Genomic DNA, 17,411 nt, shown 5'->3' with positions numbered 1-17,411 from the left:
CAACAGTCATTACCAGTGTTGGGTAAGTTCATCTCCAAAAAGTGTTTAATTACTTATTACTAATTACTTTCTAAATCCTATATCAGCCTCAACAAGCTAATGATACAAGGATAGACACAAAATGGTTCTTTGTTTTAATTCTTTGAAATAATTAATAGATAACTACATAAATTATTCTGGTCACACTTTAAATTAGAGTCCAATTCTCACTATTAACTAACTATTAACTATGACTTTTGCCTCAATATAGGCTACTCCTAATTACTGCTTATTAATACTTATTAAAGTAGTTGTTAAATTTAAGAATTGGGTAGGATTAAGGATTTAGAATATGATCTTGCAGAATAAGACATTAATATGTGTTTTTTAAGTAATAATCAACAGCCAATATCCCAGTAATATTCATGCTAATAACCAACTAGATAATAGTGAGAATTGGACACTAAAGTGTTACCAATATTCTTATTAACTCATCAAAGTATTTAAAGTGAGAAGGGTACATAAAAAGCATGCGTTTTAAGATTAAACTTTAAATTTTGATGTTAAATCCATTGTATTGTATATGAATAGTACACAGTATTAAGTTCAATTACATAAGCAGTAACTGTAATTAAACTACAGAAACAAATGAGTGATCGCTTAATTGACTTTTTCAAAGGAAAAGTAATTAAATTACAGTAAATAATTACTTAGTAACTAATTACACCCAACACTGGTCATTACTCTAGACTACAATGTCACATGATCCTTCAGAAATCATTCTAATATGATGATTTGGTGCTCAGGTAACACTTATGATCACTGTTGAAAACTGTTGTATTTTGTTTGTATACAACTTAGTATTTGTCACAGAATAGCCCGTCTTCACCTTCACTGATCACTTCCACCTGCACATCATTAATAATCATGCTCACCTGATCCTCGTCACCATCATCATTCTGAACTCGATAAAAGCACTCACCTCAGTCACTGCATTTGTCCGATCTTGAAGTTACCACACTGCAAAGCCTGTTGTTACTACTACAAGGACCGACGTTGTACGAAGCATCAAGCTGAGTATGAAATACCTACCTGTTATACTTACCCTCTGCCTTGTTCCTCTTCAGCTTCTCCGCGATCAGATTCCTGTGGCTGGCTTGGACAACCGCTACTCCCTATCGCCCTGGCTTTCCTGTTCACCCAGGACCTGCCAAAACAAAGAGACTATATCAGAATCACTGCATACTTGTCACATCCTCTCCACAAAGGGATACTCACCTGTGTTGAAGACTTTCACCTTTGCTGTGTGCAATCCAATAAATGCACTGATTATTTCACTTACCTCTGTGTCCTGCAGTTACGTTACAGTATTAGTACAAATGTAAATACTTAGTATTTTTGTGTAAACTATTAGTTTTTTACAAAAGTTTTTGTTGAATAGAAGGATCAAAAGAAGAGCATTTATTTGAAATAGGATTCTTTTGTAACATTACAAATATCACTTTGATTGGTTTATTGTGTCCTTGTTCGATTAAAAGTATAATTTCTATAAAAAAGCATCTCCTAATGCTCCCTACAATACAATAATAAACTATATATATATACACACACACACACACACACACACACACACAGAGCGAGAGAGATGGGCATAAATACATCAAAATGTATTTAAAATAAAAATACAAAATACTGTGTGGAAAAATATATTTAAATACAAATACAGTATTTTGTATTTTGAAAATACACAAATATATTTGCATACCATGACCAGTGTGGGGTAAGTTACTGAAAAAAGTAATTAATTACTAGTTACTAATTACATCTTTAACAGTGTAATTAGATTACTGTACAAATTGCTCTCTCCAAAAAATATTTAATTACTTATTACTAATTACTTTTTAAATCCTATTTTAAAGTTAATGAATGATACAAGGATAGTGTAACGGTGCAAACAGAGTCCGAACAGCAAGGCAAAGGGTTAATCCAGGAAACACAGGCAAGAATTAAAACACTAGAAAAACACACAAGGCAAGACTATGACAACAAAGTGGGTTCCGTATTGCAGCTAAAACTAGGAGAGCTATAAATGCAGAACAATACTGGGACTAAACAGAAAAACACAGAATGGCTCGGTAAGGCAGCTAACACTAGGGGAGTGCTATACGCAGAACAATACAATACTCGGCAGAGAGGAAGAGGAAGTCCATGGTTTATGTAGGGTGTGTGATCAGTGCAATCAGCTGTGTGTCGTCAGTGCAATGGATGATGGGAATTGTAGTCTGAGGGGGCGTGCAAAAGTTAGGTTAGGTTGGTGCAAGAGTCCATGTGGTGAGCGAGTGACCTCTGGTGGTGAGTCAACAGAAGTTCATAGACCACATTCATGACACCTGTCCAAACTGTTGCTATAAAATTAGAAGCACACAATTCCCTAGAATATCATTCTATGCTTTAACATTAAGATTTGTACTCATAGAAATGACTAAAGTAGTCAAACATGTTCATTAGAAGGGGGTGACCCAATACTTTTGGCAATATAGTGTATGTGCTTTTTAAGTAATAATAAACAGCCAATATCCCAGTAATATTCATGCTAATAACCAACTAGTTAATAGTGAGAATTGGACCCTAAAGTATTACCAATATTCTATTTTGATGTTAAATCCACTAATTAGTTAATTAATGTATGTATTGTATATAAATGTTCTGCAGTCTATACACATTATTAAGGTCAATTACATAAGAAGTAACTGTAATTAAATTACAGAAAAAAATAAGAGTAATCCCTTACTTTACTTTTTCAAGGGAAAAGTAATTAAATTACAGTAACAAATTACTTAGTAACTAGTTACAGCCAACACTGACCACGACAATATATATATGATATAGAAAAAGTTAAATCGATTTACACTTTATATCATCGCTAACATATTGTCATATCACTATAGCAAGCAGTAATGCTTACATTTAAATAAACACATTTGACTAGCTACTTGATAAAACCCAAATTTTACCCCCAAAAAACCTACTACAATAATGTTTTTACCCACGTTTCTGAGTTGTGCAGGCCATAAACTTTAAACATGGTGGAGGGGAAAACAGTTGCTGCTGGGACAGGTATGCTTTTTTCCCCACAAAAGCAAGATCACCTTGTTTTAATGTTAAAGTCGTGCACATAGTAGTGCAATAACCATTTCAAGCATTTTGTATGTTTTATGCACAGCAAAACTGCATGTATTTGACTGAAAATCCAGAATCATCAACAAGCTAACTATAAAGATAACACTGTGAATGGTTATATAGTTGTCAACGAATGGGATGCTACATTTTATTCAAAATTAAATATCCTAAATATCTACAATTTTGGCTTCAATAAGATTTTCCCAGGAAACCTGGTGTCCTCCACGATTCCTATTCAGTCCAACAGCAAAGCGCTTGAATGTGACAAGCTTGTAACTGGGACTTCTGAAATTGGAAATAGGACATTTTGATAACACACGAAGGCAGTATTATTCCTTATTTTCTTACAGGAATCCAGAAAATTTCATTACCCAATTCTAGACGGTGTCATACAGCTGCAGCTCACATGCATGAAAGTGGCATGTTTGAACCAGGAAACCATCAGTCTAATAAAGAGCTTGATTGGCAAAAAGTATTTTATGTATTTTGAAAATACAAAAATACTACGATTAAATTTATTTAAATACAAAATACGTTTGATTTTTTTCAAAGGTATTTAAATTCAAAATAGTATTTTGTATTTCACACACACACACTCACGCTTATATAGGCTTAGCTACTTACTAAAAACCTGTGGTAGGTTACTATGCAACATCACAGTGTTGTTGTCAGTCCTTGTCTTGTGTTTCCCCTCCTCTCGTGCCCATATTTGGCCTTCCTGTTCCTGTCCTCGTTCCTTTAATTAATAGTTAATGTGTCCCCCGCCCTGCATGTGATTGCCCCACACCTGTTTCTGTTCTTCCTTGCTAATTTCCCAGTGTTTATAGTCCCTGTGTTTCCTAGCCCCTGTGTCCGGTCTTAATCGTCATCGATGTTCGTCTCTCCCCAAGCTCCTCGTCTCTTTGTGTGTGTTTCAATAAAACAGGCTTATTGATACCTCCACGTCTCCGCGCTCCTTGTGTCCCGAGAGGGAACGTGACAGAAGACCGGACCTACAAAGTAAGCGGCGCTCCTTTTCCCCCGTTTTGTTTTCCGTTTTTTGAAAGTTTTTTGTTTGCTCCTTTTTTCCCGCTCCCTCCATGGCGATGGAGTTCGCCGCCCGCCTCCGCGCCCTGATACTCCGCGAGCTTCCCTTCGTGGAGTACGCAGAGGAGTTCTGCGGGCTCGCGCAGAGTTCGGATCTGCACGACGCGGCCATCCTCCATCTGTTCCGGCTCGGAGCCTGTTACAACTACCCCATGGACCTCCCAGACACCACAGGATTGACCTGGAGGATAGGAATATACCGGTGTCTGGGAGACTTCCGGGTCCGAGTCGGAGCTAGCCCGCCGTCGTCCGCGGCTCTCCCGAGCCCGCCGCCGCTCGCGCTTCCAGAGCGCCCCCGCGAACTCGCGCTGCCAGAGCGCCCCCAAGTGTCCGCGCTTCCAGAGCGCCCCCAAGTGTCCGCGCTTCCAGAGCGCCCCCAAGTGTCCGCGCTTCCAGAGCGCCCCCAAGTGTCCGCGCTTCCAGAGCGCCCCCAAGTGTCCGCGCTTCCAGAGCGCCCCCAAGTGTCCGCGCTTCCAGAGCGCCCCCAAGTGTCCGCGCTTCCAGAGCGCCCCCAAGTGTCCGCGCTTCCAGAGCGCCCCCAAGTGTCCGCGCTTCCAGAGCGCCCCCAAGTGTCCGCGCTTCCAGAGCGCCCCCAAGTGTCCGCGCTTCCAGAGCGCCCCCCAGTGCCGGCTCCACGCACGTGCCCTCCCGTGCCGGCTCCACGCACGTGCCCTCCCGTGCCGGCTCCACGCACGTGCCCTCCTGCGTTTCCGCTGGTTCCATCCAGCCCCGCGCTGCAAGAGCGCCCGACAGAGTCCGCGCTGCAAGAGCGCCCGACAGAGTCCGCGCTGCAAGAGCGCCCGACAGAGTCCGCGCTGCAAGAGCGCCCGACAGAGTCCGCGCTGCAAGAGCGCCCGACAGAGTCCGCGCTGCAAGAGCGCCCGACAGAGTCCGCGCTGCAAGAGCGCCCGACAGAGTCCGCGCTGCAAGAGCGCCCGACAGAGTCCGCGCTGCAAGAGCGCCCGACAGAGTCCGCGCTGCAAGAGCGCCCGACAGAGTCCGCGCTGCAAGAGCGCCCGACAGAGTCCGCGCTGCAAGAGCGCCCGACAGAGTCCGCGCTGCAAGAGCGCCCGACAGAGTCCGCGCTGCAAGAGCGCCCGACAGAGTCCGCGCTGCAAGAGCGCCCGACAGAGTCCGCGCTGCAAGAGCGCCCGACAGAGTCCGCGCTGCAAGAGCGCCCGACAGAGTCCGCGCTGCAAGAGCGCCCGACAGAGTCCGCGCTGCAAGAGCGCCCGACAGAGTCCGCGCTGCAAGAGCGCCCGACAGAGTCCGCGCTGCAAGAGCGCCCGACAGAGTCCGCGCTGCAAGAGCGCCCGACAGAGTCCGCGCTGCAAGAGCGCCCGACAGAGTCCGCGCTGCAAGAGCGCCCGACAGAGTCCGCGCTGCAAGAGCGCCCGACAGAGTCCGCGCTGCAAGAGCGCCCGACAGAGTCCGCGCTGCAAGAGCGCCCGACAGAGTCCGCGCTGCAAGAGCGCCCGACAGAGTCCGCGCTGCAAGAGCGCCCGACAGAGTCCGCGCTGCAAGAGCGCCCGACAGAGTCCGCGCTGCAAGAGCGCCCGACAGAGTCCGCGCTGCAAGAGCGCCCGACAGAGTCCGCGCTGCAAGAGCGCCCGACAGAGTCCGCTCCTCTGTGGCTCCCAGGGGGGAGCTTCCCCAAGAAAATTTTGGGGGGGGGTAAGAGGGTCACAGCCTGTGTGGCCGGGCCAAGGACCAAGGCCACACGACCCGAAAAAAATAGGCCGTGGCTTCCCGAGTCTCCTGACCCGCCCTGGCCTCCCGAGTCTCCTGACCCGCCCTGGCCTCCCGAGTCTCCTGACCCGCCCTGGCCTCCCGAGTCTCCTGACCCGCCCTGGCCTCCCGAGTCTCCTGACCCGCCATGGCCTCCCGAGTCTCCTGACCCGCCATGGTCCCTGGAACGGGCACCGCCCTGGAGGCCTCCAGAGCGCCCACCCCCCCTCCCCATTGGATGGTGTTAGGCGTGAGGACACGCCTTCCGGAGGGGGGCGTAATGTCAGTCCTTGTCTTGTGTTTCCCCTCCTCTCGTGCCCATATTTGGCCTTCCTGTTCCTGTCCTCGTTCCTTTAATTAATAGTTAATGTGTCCCCAGCCCTGCATGTGATTGCCCCACACCTGTTTCTGTTCTTCCTTGCTAATTTCCCAGTGTTTATAGTCCCTGTGTTTCCTAGCCCCTGTGTCCGGTCTTAATCGTCATCGATGTTCGTCTCTCCCCAAGCTCCTCGTCTCTTTGTGTGTGTTTCAATAAAACAGGCTTATTGATACCTCCACGTCTCCGCGCTCCTTGTGTCCCGAGAGGGAACGTGACAGTTGTGTTGCTATCACTGATTTAAATAGCCTAACGGAGTGTCTATTTACACTTAGTTCAAATAGCAGCTGCCTTTATATAAATCGGCTTCACTTTCCTAAGGTCATGAGCAATCCAGTTCTCTATTATAGATTTGTGGTTACTATCAGGAGTTATGGTGAACATACTACATGAGATACAGTGCACCTTAAACATGTCAAGTATAGTGCTGAGTCTGTTTTTCATCACAACACAAGGCAATGTTGTATTGTTGGATAACAACAGGCGTTTAGCAATAAGAGTTATTTACGACACATGTTAAGTTTCGGTTTCACTTTCTGTTTAGGATAAGTGAAAATATCAACCCCAACCCAGTAACCCAGTCATCTCACACTAACTATGGACGAAGAAGAACATATTTTATGTGCTCACTGGTAAGTGTTTTATAATGTAGGTGTACTGTAATTATACTAATGCCCAGTTTCGGTCTATTTATATTCACTGCCAAAGTATGTAAATAAATGGCATAGTGTTCGTCGAGTGTAAGATCAGTGGCACTGTCTACTGTAACAACAACAAAATATCGAAAACAAAAACATATTCTACTTAATCAACAATACTCAACAATAATTAATATTACCTTATGTTGTCGATAACCGCATTTAAACAAAGTGAAAGTATGGGACAAGCTGTAAACTGTAAAATTACATTTCATTTAAAAATGCGTATTTAATGAGAAGCAACGCATTTCGTTCGCTTTGGTCATTTGCTGAATATTCTATAGTCTATAATGATTCAGTTGGATTGATTAGTGAAAGATTTTAACACTAGCTGTTTCCTCGTGACGCTAGCCTGTTACTAACATTCAGGTTTTAGGAATAGTTCAAACAACATTTCTAGCATCATTTACTCACCGTGCATGTCCTTCCAAACCCTTGTGACTTTATTTCTTCAGGGAACACAGCAAGTGGAATGTACGAGGATAGCCTGAATACTTTATATGGGAATTGGGAACTGAATTTTTATTTATTTACGTAAAATGCCGTAAACGCGCCATACAAGTGTCATAAAGTAGCTATTCCATACGACTCGTGCTCTATTCCAGGCCTCCTCAAGCATATTATAGCTTTATGCGAAAACAGGCCTATGTAAATCTTTATACTCTTCGCCTCCAGCTCTCTTAAAGTGCCCCTATCATGGATTTTTTTTCATTATCTTCCATGTAGTGTGTAACACAGCTCTAGTGAATGAAAACATCCTGCAAAGTTTTAAATCTGAAAGTGCACCGTGAATAAAGTTATTGTCTCTCAAATGAAAGCGTCGATGATTAATCATTGAAATGAGTTGTTTGTAAAACGAATTGACCTCAACATGAAACATTATATTGCGGCAGATTTGTTGGTCTTTTCGCATTGGTCTGAATGAACATGCAAATTAATTCTTTGCCACTAGGTGCCGCTTTTGGAGCAGTAAAATAGCTGTTTCCCCTGTAACACTAGTGTACACAAAGCAGCACTGTGCTCACAAACGGTGCTTTATCCAAGTACTGCTCACTTAGCCAAATGGTCTCCAGCTACCCCTCTCTGGATGTCCAGCTCCACCTCTGTGTGAAATAATGGATGGAGTTATGTTTAGCAATAGGGTAAGGGGTAGGGTTAGGGTGTGGTTAGGTGTCTATCTCCACCCATTACCTCCAGCTCCTCAATTTGGCTCTGCAGCAAGCCCAAGTCTACAACATCCAGGGGGCGTGGTTGGATCCACATCTAGGGGGTGGAGATTGGTAGGTTTAGGGGTGGAGATGGGGTGGGTTTAGGGATCAGGGGGTGGAGATGGGTAGGTTTAGGTATAGGCAGGTTATTATAAGACAATTCATTTTTTTTACCTCGCATGCATGTCAACCTGTTGTTGGGGAGTCCCGAAATCAAAATATGAACCTTTTATTACCCATAATAGGGGCACTTTAAACCTTTTTGCGAACTAGTCAAGCGATTCATTGAAAATCTGACTCAAAAGAATGATTCATTTACGAATTAGACAATTGCTGCTTCTATTATGAACTCCCAAAGGCCCATGAAGAAAAGCTGCTTTTTTAATTAATTTATTTTATTTTAATTTTTTTACATCCCCAGTCCCTCACATTCATTATATGGAAAATAGTGACCAGGATATTTTCCAAAAATATTTTGTGTTCCACAGAAAAACAGAAAATCATACAGGCTTGGAACAGCATGCTGGTGTGTGTGTAGGCTATATAATGGCAGAATTAAAATTTTTGGGTGAACTGTTCCTTTAAGTGCCATAACATTGTAGTGTCATAACACCTTTTCCATTCTCCAGTCTCTGTAAAGAGTCTCTCCAATGTTTTCATGCAGCAATAAAGAGGTGGCGAAGGCAAACTATGAGTTGCACGAACCACACTGTAAGAGGTTTCTGTGTATATGCCCTGACTGCGATGAAACTGTGCCTCGAGATCAACTGGAGCAGCATAAAACTGAACAGCACACAGAGGTCACGATCACACCACTCAACACTGGTTAACACTTTGCTGCTTTTTACAGGCCCTTGGCCTTGTATGTCACAAAAGATTATTTGGGATGAAATTTCCAACTAAACATTTTCCACTTGACATGCTTATTACTCATCACTGTAATCTCCCCCACTGAGAAACCATGTCGGTGGTCTCATTTTTCATTATGTCTCACAGGTAAAATGTAAGATGTGCAATAAAAAGATGGAGCGAAGGCATCTGTTGGATCATGAGGTGAATATTCAATCTCACACCGTGAAAATTTTCATGTCTGAGGCTGCTCTCTCTCTCAGAGTGTTTTAACACTTATTCCTTTGTTGTTTCTGTCTCTCCTTGTTTACAGAAAGATGAGTGCACCAAGAGGCCTCAGATCTGTGAGTTTTGTCAGCTTGAGCTTCCTCTGAGCGATCTAAAAGAGCACATAGTGTCCTGTGGGAGTCGCACGGAGCGTTGCTCTGACTGTGGCCAGTACGTTAAACTGATGGACCAGCTTGATCATGCTCAGATCTGCTCTACTACCACCCCCACAACATCAAAAGTCCTTGTCCCTGAGGACGATACTTCTGACACAGATGGTTAGTCAGAAGTTTGAAACATTATAGATATGTTATAGGTCTTATAGTTATAGTATTGCCAAGTTCTGCATATTTTAAGGTGTTCAGACAAATTGTGATTGTAAAATACTAATTTGGCATATCTGTTATCTTCAGAGCAGACTATGCTACAGTGTCAGAATTGTCTGAAATACATTCCCTCAAACAAGCTGAAGGAACATAAGGTAAAATGTGTCAATAAATAAGAATATGTCATTATAATATGTAATTATGAAAATCTATTTTTAACACCTCAAATCTTTCTGTTATTCTTTTTTACCAGCTGCTTTGTATGTCCAAACAGTCCTTAAATTATGCAGATGATGTGGATGAGGACACTGAGGATGAGGATGAAAACACCAATCCTGGAAATGACAGCACTCCAAACGCTGCAGGTTTCTCCTTCTCATCATTGCGAAAGGCAAAGAGAGACAGAAACATCGACATGGACCTGGATAAGATAAGCACCTGTCCGCTCTGTCATCTGGCTCTTCCTGTAAAGACGCTGGAATGGCATGAGGTACAACTCACTTTTCTGTACATAGTGATATTCTTCTGCAGCCTCAGGTTGAATCTGAACAGTAATTTTGTTGCTGATTTAAGAAATATCATTAACTTGGTAAATTTATTATAGCAAAATACATACACTATTGTTCAAAAGTTCAAAACTTCAAAAAAAAAGTAAAACAGTCATTTAAAAAAAAAAAAATTCTGTATATTCAAATTTTGATCAATTTCATAGTAACGCTGAAAACAATTGTGCTGCTTAATATTTCTGTGGAAACTGTGATACATTTTTTTCTGGTTCCTTTGATGTATAGAAAGTTCAAAAGAACAGCATTTATTTGAAATATGAATTTTTTGTAATGATGAAAAAGCAATTTTCCATAAAAAAAAAAATTTGAAAATTGAGCCCAAACTTTTCATCAGTACTGTAAATGATGTACATCTGAGCCTCTTATTTTCAATTTTTATTTTTAAAGAAAAAATGCGAATTACACAGACATCTGAGCATGGCATGATGGCTGGTGAAATCAAAGCTAAATATGTAAGTATACAAATAATATATTATAATGTATCACCAATATAACTTTGCAGTGCAACTGATGAATTATAATATGTGTATGAATTACCTTTACAGGGTTGCTGGAAACTGCGAACTCACCAATCATCGCAAATAAAAATATTAAATATTTTGTTGTAGAAAAAATATATTGTAATATACTAAAACTAACTAAAAACATGTTTACAATGCTTCTTATAATCATTGTATGATTTTCATTTGAAAATAATGGCTCTTTAAATGTTTCATAATAGATATATAATAATGCACAACTTTTTAAACATCTTGAGTGAGGGCACTTTATGCACATACTTTATTATTTACCCATTATTTGGCTCTTTCATAAATCTTTAAACCTTACTGCATGTTAAATCCAGACAAATCTCTGACCACAGCAAATAAAGATAACACAACTATTTGTGAGGTGCATGAATTTATTTAGTGCATAATATACTCTAGAAGGATCCCGCAGACTATCTACCAGATGAAGAGGATTGTGAAAATAAGGAGAAACATGGCCATTGATTGGGAGAGACCACAAGATGGCATAGTTTCAGTCAGGATTGGCTTTCCTTAACATCTTAATATTCCTATAGTATCTTTTAATAAATATTACTTAATTGATATGTTTTACTACATTTTAAAATGTCTTTTATTGCTATATTTGTTCATTTGTAACGGAGTAGAATTTTACTACAATTTATTATTAGAATTTTATTTTTTGCGGTGGTAAACTTAGTCCTAGTAATGACTTCTAATATAAATAATTAATCTAGTAATGAATCTAATATAATTATGTGACCAGGTTTGTAAATGGCTGCCCACTGTTCCGGGTGTGTGTTCACGGTGTGTGTGTTCACTGCTGTGTGTGTGCACTTTGTATGGGTTAAATGCAGAGCACAAATTCCAAGTATAGGTAACCATACTTGGCCACGTCACGTCACTTTTTCACTTTAAAAATTGTAGTTTTTTTGAACAACCTGTTCTGCACTTGGAAACAAAAGTGCAAGAGAGACATCTAGTGGATATTTTTTTTATTCCTCTTGCGAGAGATCAGTGTTGAGAGTGCAAATTCAAGAATAAACGTTCAGTCATAATCTCATAAGCAACCTATGCTCTTTTTTTCTCATCTGTTGACAAACCATTACATGAAGTAGATTATATAAATCTTTGTCTCTTCATGAACTTTCATGAGTTGCCACTTTTGAGTTTAACAGCTAAGATACAAATTTGTGATGGACTAAACTTAACCGTCACACTAGTGAGGCATTAACTAGCATATGTTGTATAACGGTTGTATTAATGTTGATTGCTGTGCTATAGAACAGACATAAAATGACATATGGTAGCCATAACCCTTTATCCTGATTTTCTGACACACTTAAAAGATTAGTTCACAGGACATTAATTGATGGACTGGAGTTGTGTGGATTATTGTGATGTTTTATCAGCTGTTTGGACTCTCATTCTGACGGCACCCATTCACTGCAGAGGATCCACTGGTGAGCAAGTGATATAATGCTAAATTTCTCAAGGTCTGTTCCAATGAAGAAATAAACTAATCTACAACTTGGATGGCCTGAGTTTGAGAAAATCATCAGCAAATTACCATTTCTGGGTAACTTATTCCTTTAATCTGAAGGAAGAACAGTTCAAATAAAAATCAGTATTATTTCAAATTATATGTTTTATTTCCATCCTTTACATTGGGTTTTAAAGCAGGAGACTTTTTTTAATTTATTTTTTAAACAGTGTGCTGACTTCATTTCTGGGAGATCAAACACAGGTCCATAGGAGCTACAGCTAAGAAAATGTGCCTTTAATCAGAATTTAAAATCACATCTGGAGGAAAAAATAAAACACAATAATGAGTCTTTGGAAATTCAAGTTAAGAGAAAGAACTTAAAACAGATAATGCACCTGGCTAAAAGAACAAACATTTACAGCAGGTCTGATAAGCAACGCTTCAGCCAGAAACAGATTTAAAAGTTAAACAAGGAGAACCGTCAGAATAACAAAGCTAAATAAAGAAAAATCAAATAATAATCAGATTACATAAATTAAAAGCAGCCAATTTAATGGCCACTTTGCAATATGTTAAAAAGCACCACAAACAGAATTATATTAAATTACCAGTCAATTTTTAAATAATAATTTTTTAACCTATAAAACAGCACACAATTGATCCAACAGTCTATTAGACCCAGCCATCTACTTAAAATATTCAGTCGGTACATACAAGGAACTCTACAAAGAACCTGTTTTAGATTCTAATGCTTCTTATTTTGGTTATTATGTTATAAATAGGGAAATCTTTTAGTCCTGTCAGCTCTATAAATCTTAAAACATTTTCAGAAATTGGCATATACTTTAGTGTCACTATATCCTCAAGCTTATTGTATTTTCTTTGCTATCAGCATTCACTGTTTGTGTAACTTGCTCCCAAATGTAGCTGTTGATAGAGCTACGGATGTCCATTGACCTTGTCCTGCAGAAGAGTCAAGGCGTTGGAGGAGAAGTCACGCAGGACGTGGAGTGTGTCACGCTGCAGTTGTAAAGTGTCGCGTGAAAACTGCTGCTGGGTGTGGACCAATCTCTGCACAGACTCCGCGAGTGACTCCAGTGAGCGAGACAGCGACCCTATCAACAGTGTGTTGGCCTGCTGTTCCTGCAGGCTGAGCGAGGCACTCTGGGATAAACGTTCCTGCAGACTGCGAGGCTCCACAGGAGCAGGTTGGGGAGGGAGCCGAGCGGGAGTGGAACGTGATGATGAGGAGGCCACTGCAGAAGGTGCAATAAATGTTGAGACACTGACAGATGAGGAACCGTTAAATGTTGTGTTGTGATTAGGTTTTTCTCGAACATGTCTCTTCTCAGCAATAGGATGGCTGAGGAATCCAGGAATACCAATAGGATTCTGGTTTGGTTGGCTTCTTGGTTCAATAAGCTGCATATTAATGCCTGGAAAGATAAGAAACATGTTAATCTTAGAAATTAACATCATATTTGAAAGAGAACTTAGAGCTGTTTTTTTATATATAAAATGGATGCATAAAATATTATGGTCAATTAACAATAAGAGTGTCTGTAATATTGGACACAATACAGTTTACAGTAAGTTTCAATTTTCTAAAACTAAAAATGTCACTGTATAAACATCACATAAAAATGTGTGTATATTGTGTGTGTGTGCGCGTGTTATTTTTCAAGGTATACATACTTTAAGATTTTTTTCTTCGAAAATATATTGATGAAATAATTAAAGAGTTTTTCAAATATTAAATTTTTTTATACATTTAAAAAAAAGCAATAATCGAATAAATATTAATCATAATTGTCCCAAATACAATATTTTCAATTATTAATAAAAAAAAGTTAATGAAAAGTAATAACTTAAAAATCAAATATATAATGTAAATCTTTTAACAAGTTGATATAAGTTGATTGAGATAAAAAAAAAAACATGCCATTGACCCAGTAAAAGAATCAAAATGTGTGGCAAGTATCTGCATTATTTCTTACCTTCCTTTTCTGATGTGTCAGTCTGGACATCTATTTGAGGCACTGATGAATCTATCAATACAATAAAAGTAACAAATTGATTACATTTTGAACATTCAAACACTCAGTAATGAGTCACCTAACTAATTTATATTATAACATAAAATAAAAATGGAACTCACTGTTGAACATCATGTGTGCAGGAAGCTCTGTATCACTTTTGCCTGGGATACTAGTGCGGAAGAGAGGTGGCATTGGCAAACTAAATGAATGAGGCCTGCCATTTGCCATGTGTGAGAAGCTGTGTGGAATCTCAGAGAGACCTGGAATGTCATCGTCTTCATCATCCATTTGGTCATCATTTGTCAAACTGCTCACATTTTTGTTAGGGTTAGACATCTGAAGGATCTGGTGCACCATAGTTTCTATAGGCGACAGCTCTTGTGCGATTTGGGCGGCCGTGGCTCCCGATGCCCTCATGGCTGCCACCCTCCGCTTGGTGTCGCATTTGAGGTCTGCCCATTTCTTAATGACTTCGATAATTTCTCGATGACACTCACTGACCTCATTGATACGTGCCGTCACATCTGCCCATGTGCGGTTTTTCAGATCCTTCGAAATGCCCCGGTTGAACTTTCCTGTTAAAATCGTGAATTCATTTAACTAATATCCCTTACAAATGCAAAGCATAATTTACATACTTTCAGAGTGCTTTCAGACAATATTGAATTTTGTGATATGAAAATAAAAAGGTTTGACTCACCAACTAGAATATGACGCTTTTTCTGCACCTCACTGAGCAGCAGTTCAACCTCCTGGAATGTGAAACGTGACTTTCTTTTCTTGAAGCGCATCAAAGCACCTCCTGGCCCTCTGTAAGGGTATGGCATAAATTCCGACATCCTTCTTCCTCCGCTCTTCAAAACTAATCACAACCAAATCAATCAGGGCTTCTAGACTTCATCCATCAGAAGACTTGATGAATTATATGGCTGAAATAATAAAAGATACAAATTTAAAATCAAAATTGAAATTCATCCAGAAGCTTTCATCAGCATTTCTAATCCATTCTCTTCAACCTATCCAGCAAAGAAGAAAACAAATGTGACACACTAATTATTACAACTAACCTGTTCTTACTTCCTCACACACTATGACAAAACATCTTAATATTTATCTACTTAATTTTATTTAAATATTCTATGTATTTTAATATTTTCTTTTAATTATACAACATGTATATTATAAAGTATGTTATGGGTGGATACATACAATTAGCATTGTTACATGTTATATATATATATATATATATATATATATATATATATATATATATGTGTGTGTGTGTGTGTGTGTGTGTATATATATATATATATATATATGCTAACTGTGTTGTACAATAAACTTACTGTCCCTCTTGAGTTATTATGGTCATGTGAATGATGCTTGTGTTCTGCGCTTCAAAAGCACAGAACAGGCACAGACAGAGATTATTATGGCTGAAATTATAAAACATACTAATTTAAAATCAAAACTGATATTCTTTCAGAAGCTTTCAACATAATTTCATTAATTTAATTAAATACAACTGTTCTTACTTCCTCACACACTATTACAAAGCACACACACACAATATATATATATATATATATATATATATATATATATATATATATATATATATATATAGAGAGAGAGAGAGAGAGAGAGAGAGAGAGAGAGAGAGTTGTTCAATAAACTAACTGTCCCTCTGATTTATTATGGTCATGTGACGAATGTTGCTTCTGTTCTGCGCTTTAAAAGGACAGAACAGGCACAGACAGAGATTATTTGGGCAAAGCACAAAATCATATTTTTCTAGGATCCTTTTACTTTAAATTAACTGTTACAACTAATTGCGGCGTGATCTCACACCGCCTTGTCGGTGTGCCCATATGCTTCCTGCTTCTTTGTTGTTTTCCTGCCTAATCGTCAGAGAGCAATAGGAACAGAGAATCGAGCGATCGCCATCACGGACACACAGCATCTATCCCGAGCGTTCTAATCTGCCATTTCTCAAAAATCTCGCGTACAGTATTCAATCGAACGCGTAAAGATAGATTCAGATATCGTAATAAGCGAATATTCCACCAGGAAACGCGAACAGATTTTTTTTTGTTTGTCGTTCGCCTGCCGTAGAAAAATGGACTACGCACGCATTTCGTAGACATATAACGTATACGAACGAATTTAGAGTCTAATCGAAACTGCGTACATCAGAACGGCGGTCAACTTTATTGCTATTGATATAAGTGATAGATTGAGTGGTAATTACCTACAGTGCGGCCGAATGTGTCCTAGGATTTGTCGGCGTAGTCTTGCCCAATAAACTTCGTAGGCAGTGATCCCCTGCGTCGCGCAGACTCAGCTCTACGTGTTTTCCCCTCCACAACGATAGTTCGCCAACATTCTATTCTTCCCTTTGCCTGCGTGGAGGCAGTTCTAACGATACATGCAAACCCTGTGGCCCAGTAGAAGCATGGAAATGTTCAACTTGCAAATAAATAAAAGTACATTTAAGTCGCCATTTATTCACATACAAGTTAATATATCGCGTAAAATATTTGTGGATTTTGTACTCGTTTTTTCCAGTCTAAATGGCTATTTTGTGGTGTTTGGAAACTTTTAAAGCTAGTCCTAATAGTTGTAAAAAAAATAATAATTTATAAAATATATATATTTTTTTAAGTGATTGCCTGGTCTGAAATTTATAACAAATTTAAAATACATTTCAAAAATCAATTTTTTTTCTGACTGTGCTCAGCTGTAAAATATTAGGCTAAGTTAAATATTACTAATTTAGAGTGCAATCTTTGTTCAAATGTAATTGGAAAGATCCACGATTTCTTGTTCACGTCATGGCAATATATCAATCAAAAGATCTGCGCCCTGTCTGTAGATGCTATACTAAAAAAGATGTGTGCTATACTGTACACATTAATATATTTATGTTTACTAAAGAGAATGTGTAAGCAACTAAGATAATAAAATGGTTAAAATAAAACAGACACAAATCACAAGGGGCTATTCCTCATTGTAGGCTAACACATGCTGGAATTAATTTAGGCCTTTACACAGAAGAACACTGGATTGTGTTGCATCTCTTGTTCTTTGAACTGTTTACGACCTGGGGTCCACAGA

General features: G+C 39.7%; 2 protein-coding genes across 9 annotated transcripts; one reads left to right on the top strand and one right to left on the bottom strand.

Annotated features, from left to right (window-relative positions):
• The first annotated feature begins 6,880 nt into the window (after nucleotides 1-6,880).
• On the top strand, nucleotides 6,881-12,406 carry LOC306851427 (XIAP-associated factor 1-like). Of its 4 annotated transcripts, none has more exons than XM_079387645.1 (8): nucleotides 6,881-6,981; nucleotides 8,920-9,055; nucleotides 9,252-9,308; nucleotides 9,418-9,649; nucleotides 9,785-9,852; nucleotides 9,951-10,187; nucleotides 10,651-10,715; nucleotides 10,809-12,406. In XM_079387645.1, exons 1-7 carry the CDS (start codon nucleotides 6,947-6,949, stop codon nucleotides 10,687-10,689), a joined length of 804 nt encoding a protein of 267 aa, XP_079243771.1. In that variant the 5' UTR covers nucleotides 6,881-6,946; the 3' UTR covers nucleotides 10,690-10,715; nucleotides 10,809-12,406. The 4 variants fall into 4 exon arrangements, with proteins under 4 accessions (XP_079243771.1, XP_079243773.1, XP_079243772.1 ...); XM_079387647.1 differs by having other exon boundaries at nucleotides 9,972-10,187; nucleotides 10,809-11,837; XM_079387646.1 differs by having other exon boundaries at nucleotides 6,897-6,981; nucleotides 8,885-9,055; nucleotides 10,809-11,895.
• LOC306851426 (uncharacterized protein) lies at nucleotides 12,406-16,698 on the bottom strand. 5 transcript variants are annotated; one of them, XM_079387643.1, is made up of 5 exons: nucleotides 16,550-16,698; nucleotides 14,995-15,156; nucleotides 14,414-14,869; nucleotides 14,253-14,303; nucleotides 12,406-13,691 (listed from the first exon to the last, which is right to left on the bottom strand). In XM_079387643.1, exons 2-5 carry the CDS (start codon nucleotides 15,131-15,133, stop codon nucleotides 13,195-13,197), a joined length of 1,143 nt encoding a protein of 380 aa, XP_079243769.1. In that variant the 5' UTR covers nucleotides 15,134-15,156; nucleotides 16,550-16,698; the 3' UTR covers nucleotides 12,406-13,194. The 5 variants fall into 5 exon arrangements, with proteins under 5 accessions (XP_079243769.1, XP_079243766.1, XP_079243767.1 ...); XM_079387640.1 differs by having other exon boundaries at nucleotides 14,995-15,223; nucleotides 16,546-16,658; XM_079387641.1 differs by having other exon boundaries at nucleotides 14,995-15,223; nucleotides 16,550-16,613.
• Between the last annotated feature and the right edge of the window lie 713 nt (nucleotides 16,699-17,411).

This window comes from Barbus barbus (assembly GCF_936440315.1).
Source record: "Barbus barbus genome assembly, chromosome: 31".
In the NCBI taxonomy this organism is placed as follows: Eukaryota; Metazoa; Chordata; class Actinopteri; order Cypriniformes; family Cyprinidae; genus Barbus; species Barbus barbus.
This window is presented reverse-complemented; position numbering and strand designations above follow the sequence as displayed.

Excerpts from the sequence above, each read along its gene's own strand:
- LOC306851427 (XM_079387645.1), top strand. The coding sequence starts at position 6,947 with ATGGACGAAGAAGAACATATTTTATGTGCTCACTG. Across the intron at positions 6,982-8,919 it reads CATATTTTATGTGCTCACTG|CAATAAAGAGGTGGCGAAGG; the intron begins GTAAGTGTTTTA and ends GTTTTCATGCAG. Across the intron at positions 9,309-9,417 it reads GGCATCTGTTGGATCATGAG|AAAGATGAGTGCACCAAGAG; the intron begins GTGAATATTCAA and ends CCTTGTTTACAG.
- LOC306851426 (XM_079387643.1), bottom strand. The coding sequence starts at position 15,133 with ATGTCGGAATTTATGCCATACCCTTACAGAGGGCCAGGAGGTGCTTTG. Across the intron at positions 14,870-14,994 it reads AAAGCGTCATATTCTAGTTG|GAAAGTTCAACCGGGGCATT; the intron begins GTGAGTCAAACC and ends CGATTTTAACAG. Across the intron at positions 13,692-14,252 it reads TGACACATCAGAAAAGGAAG|GCATTAATATGCAGCTTATT; the intron begins GTAAGAAATAAT and ends TTATCTTTCCAG.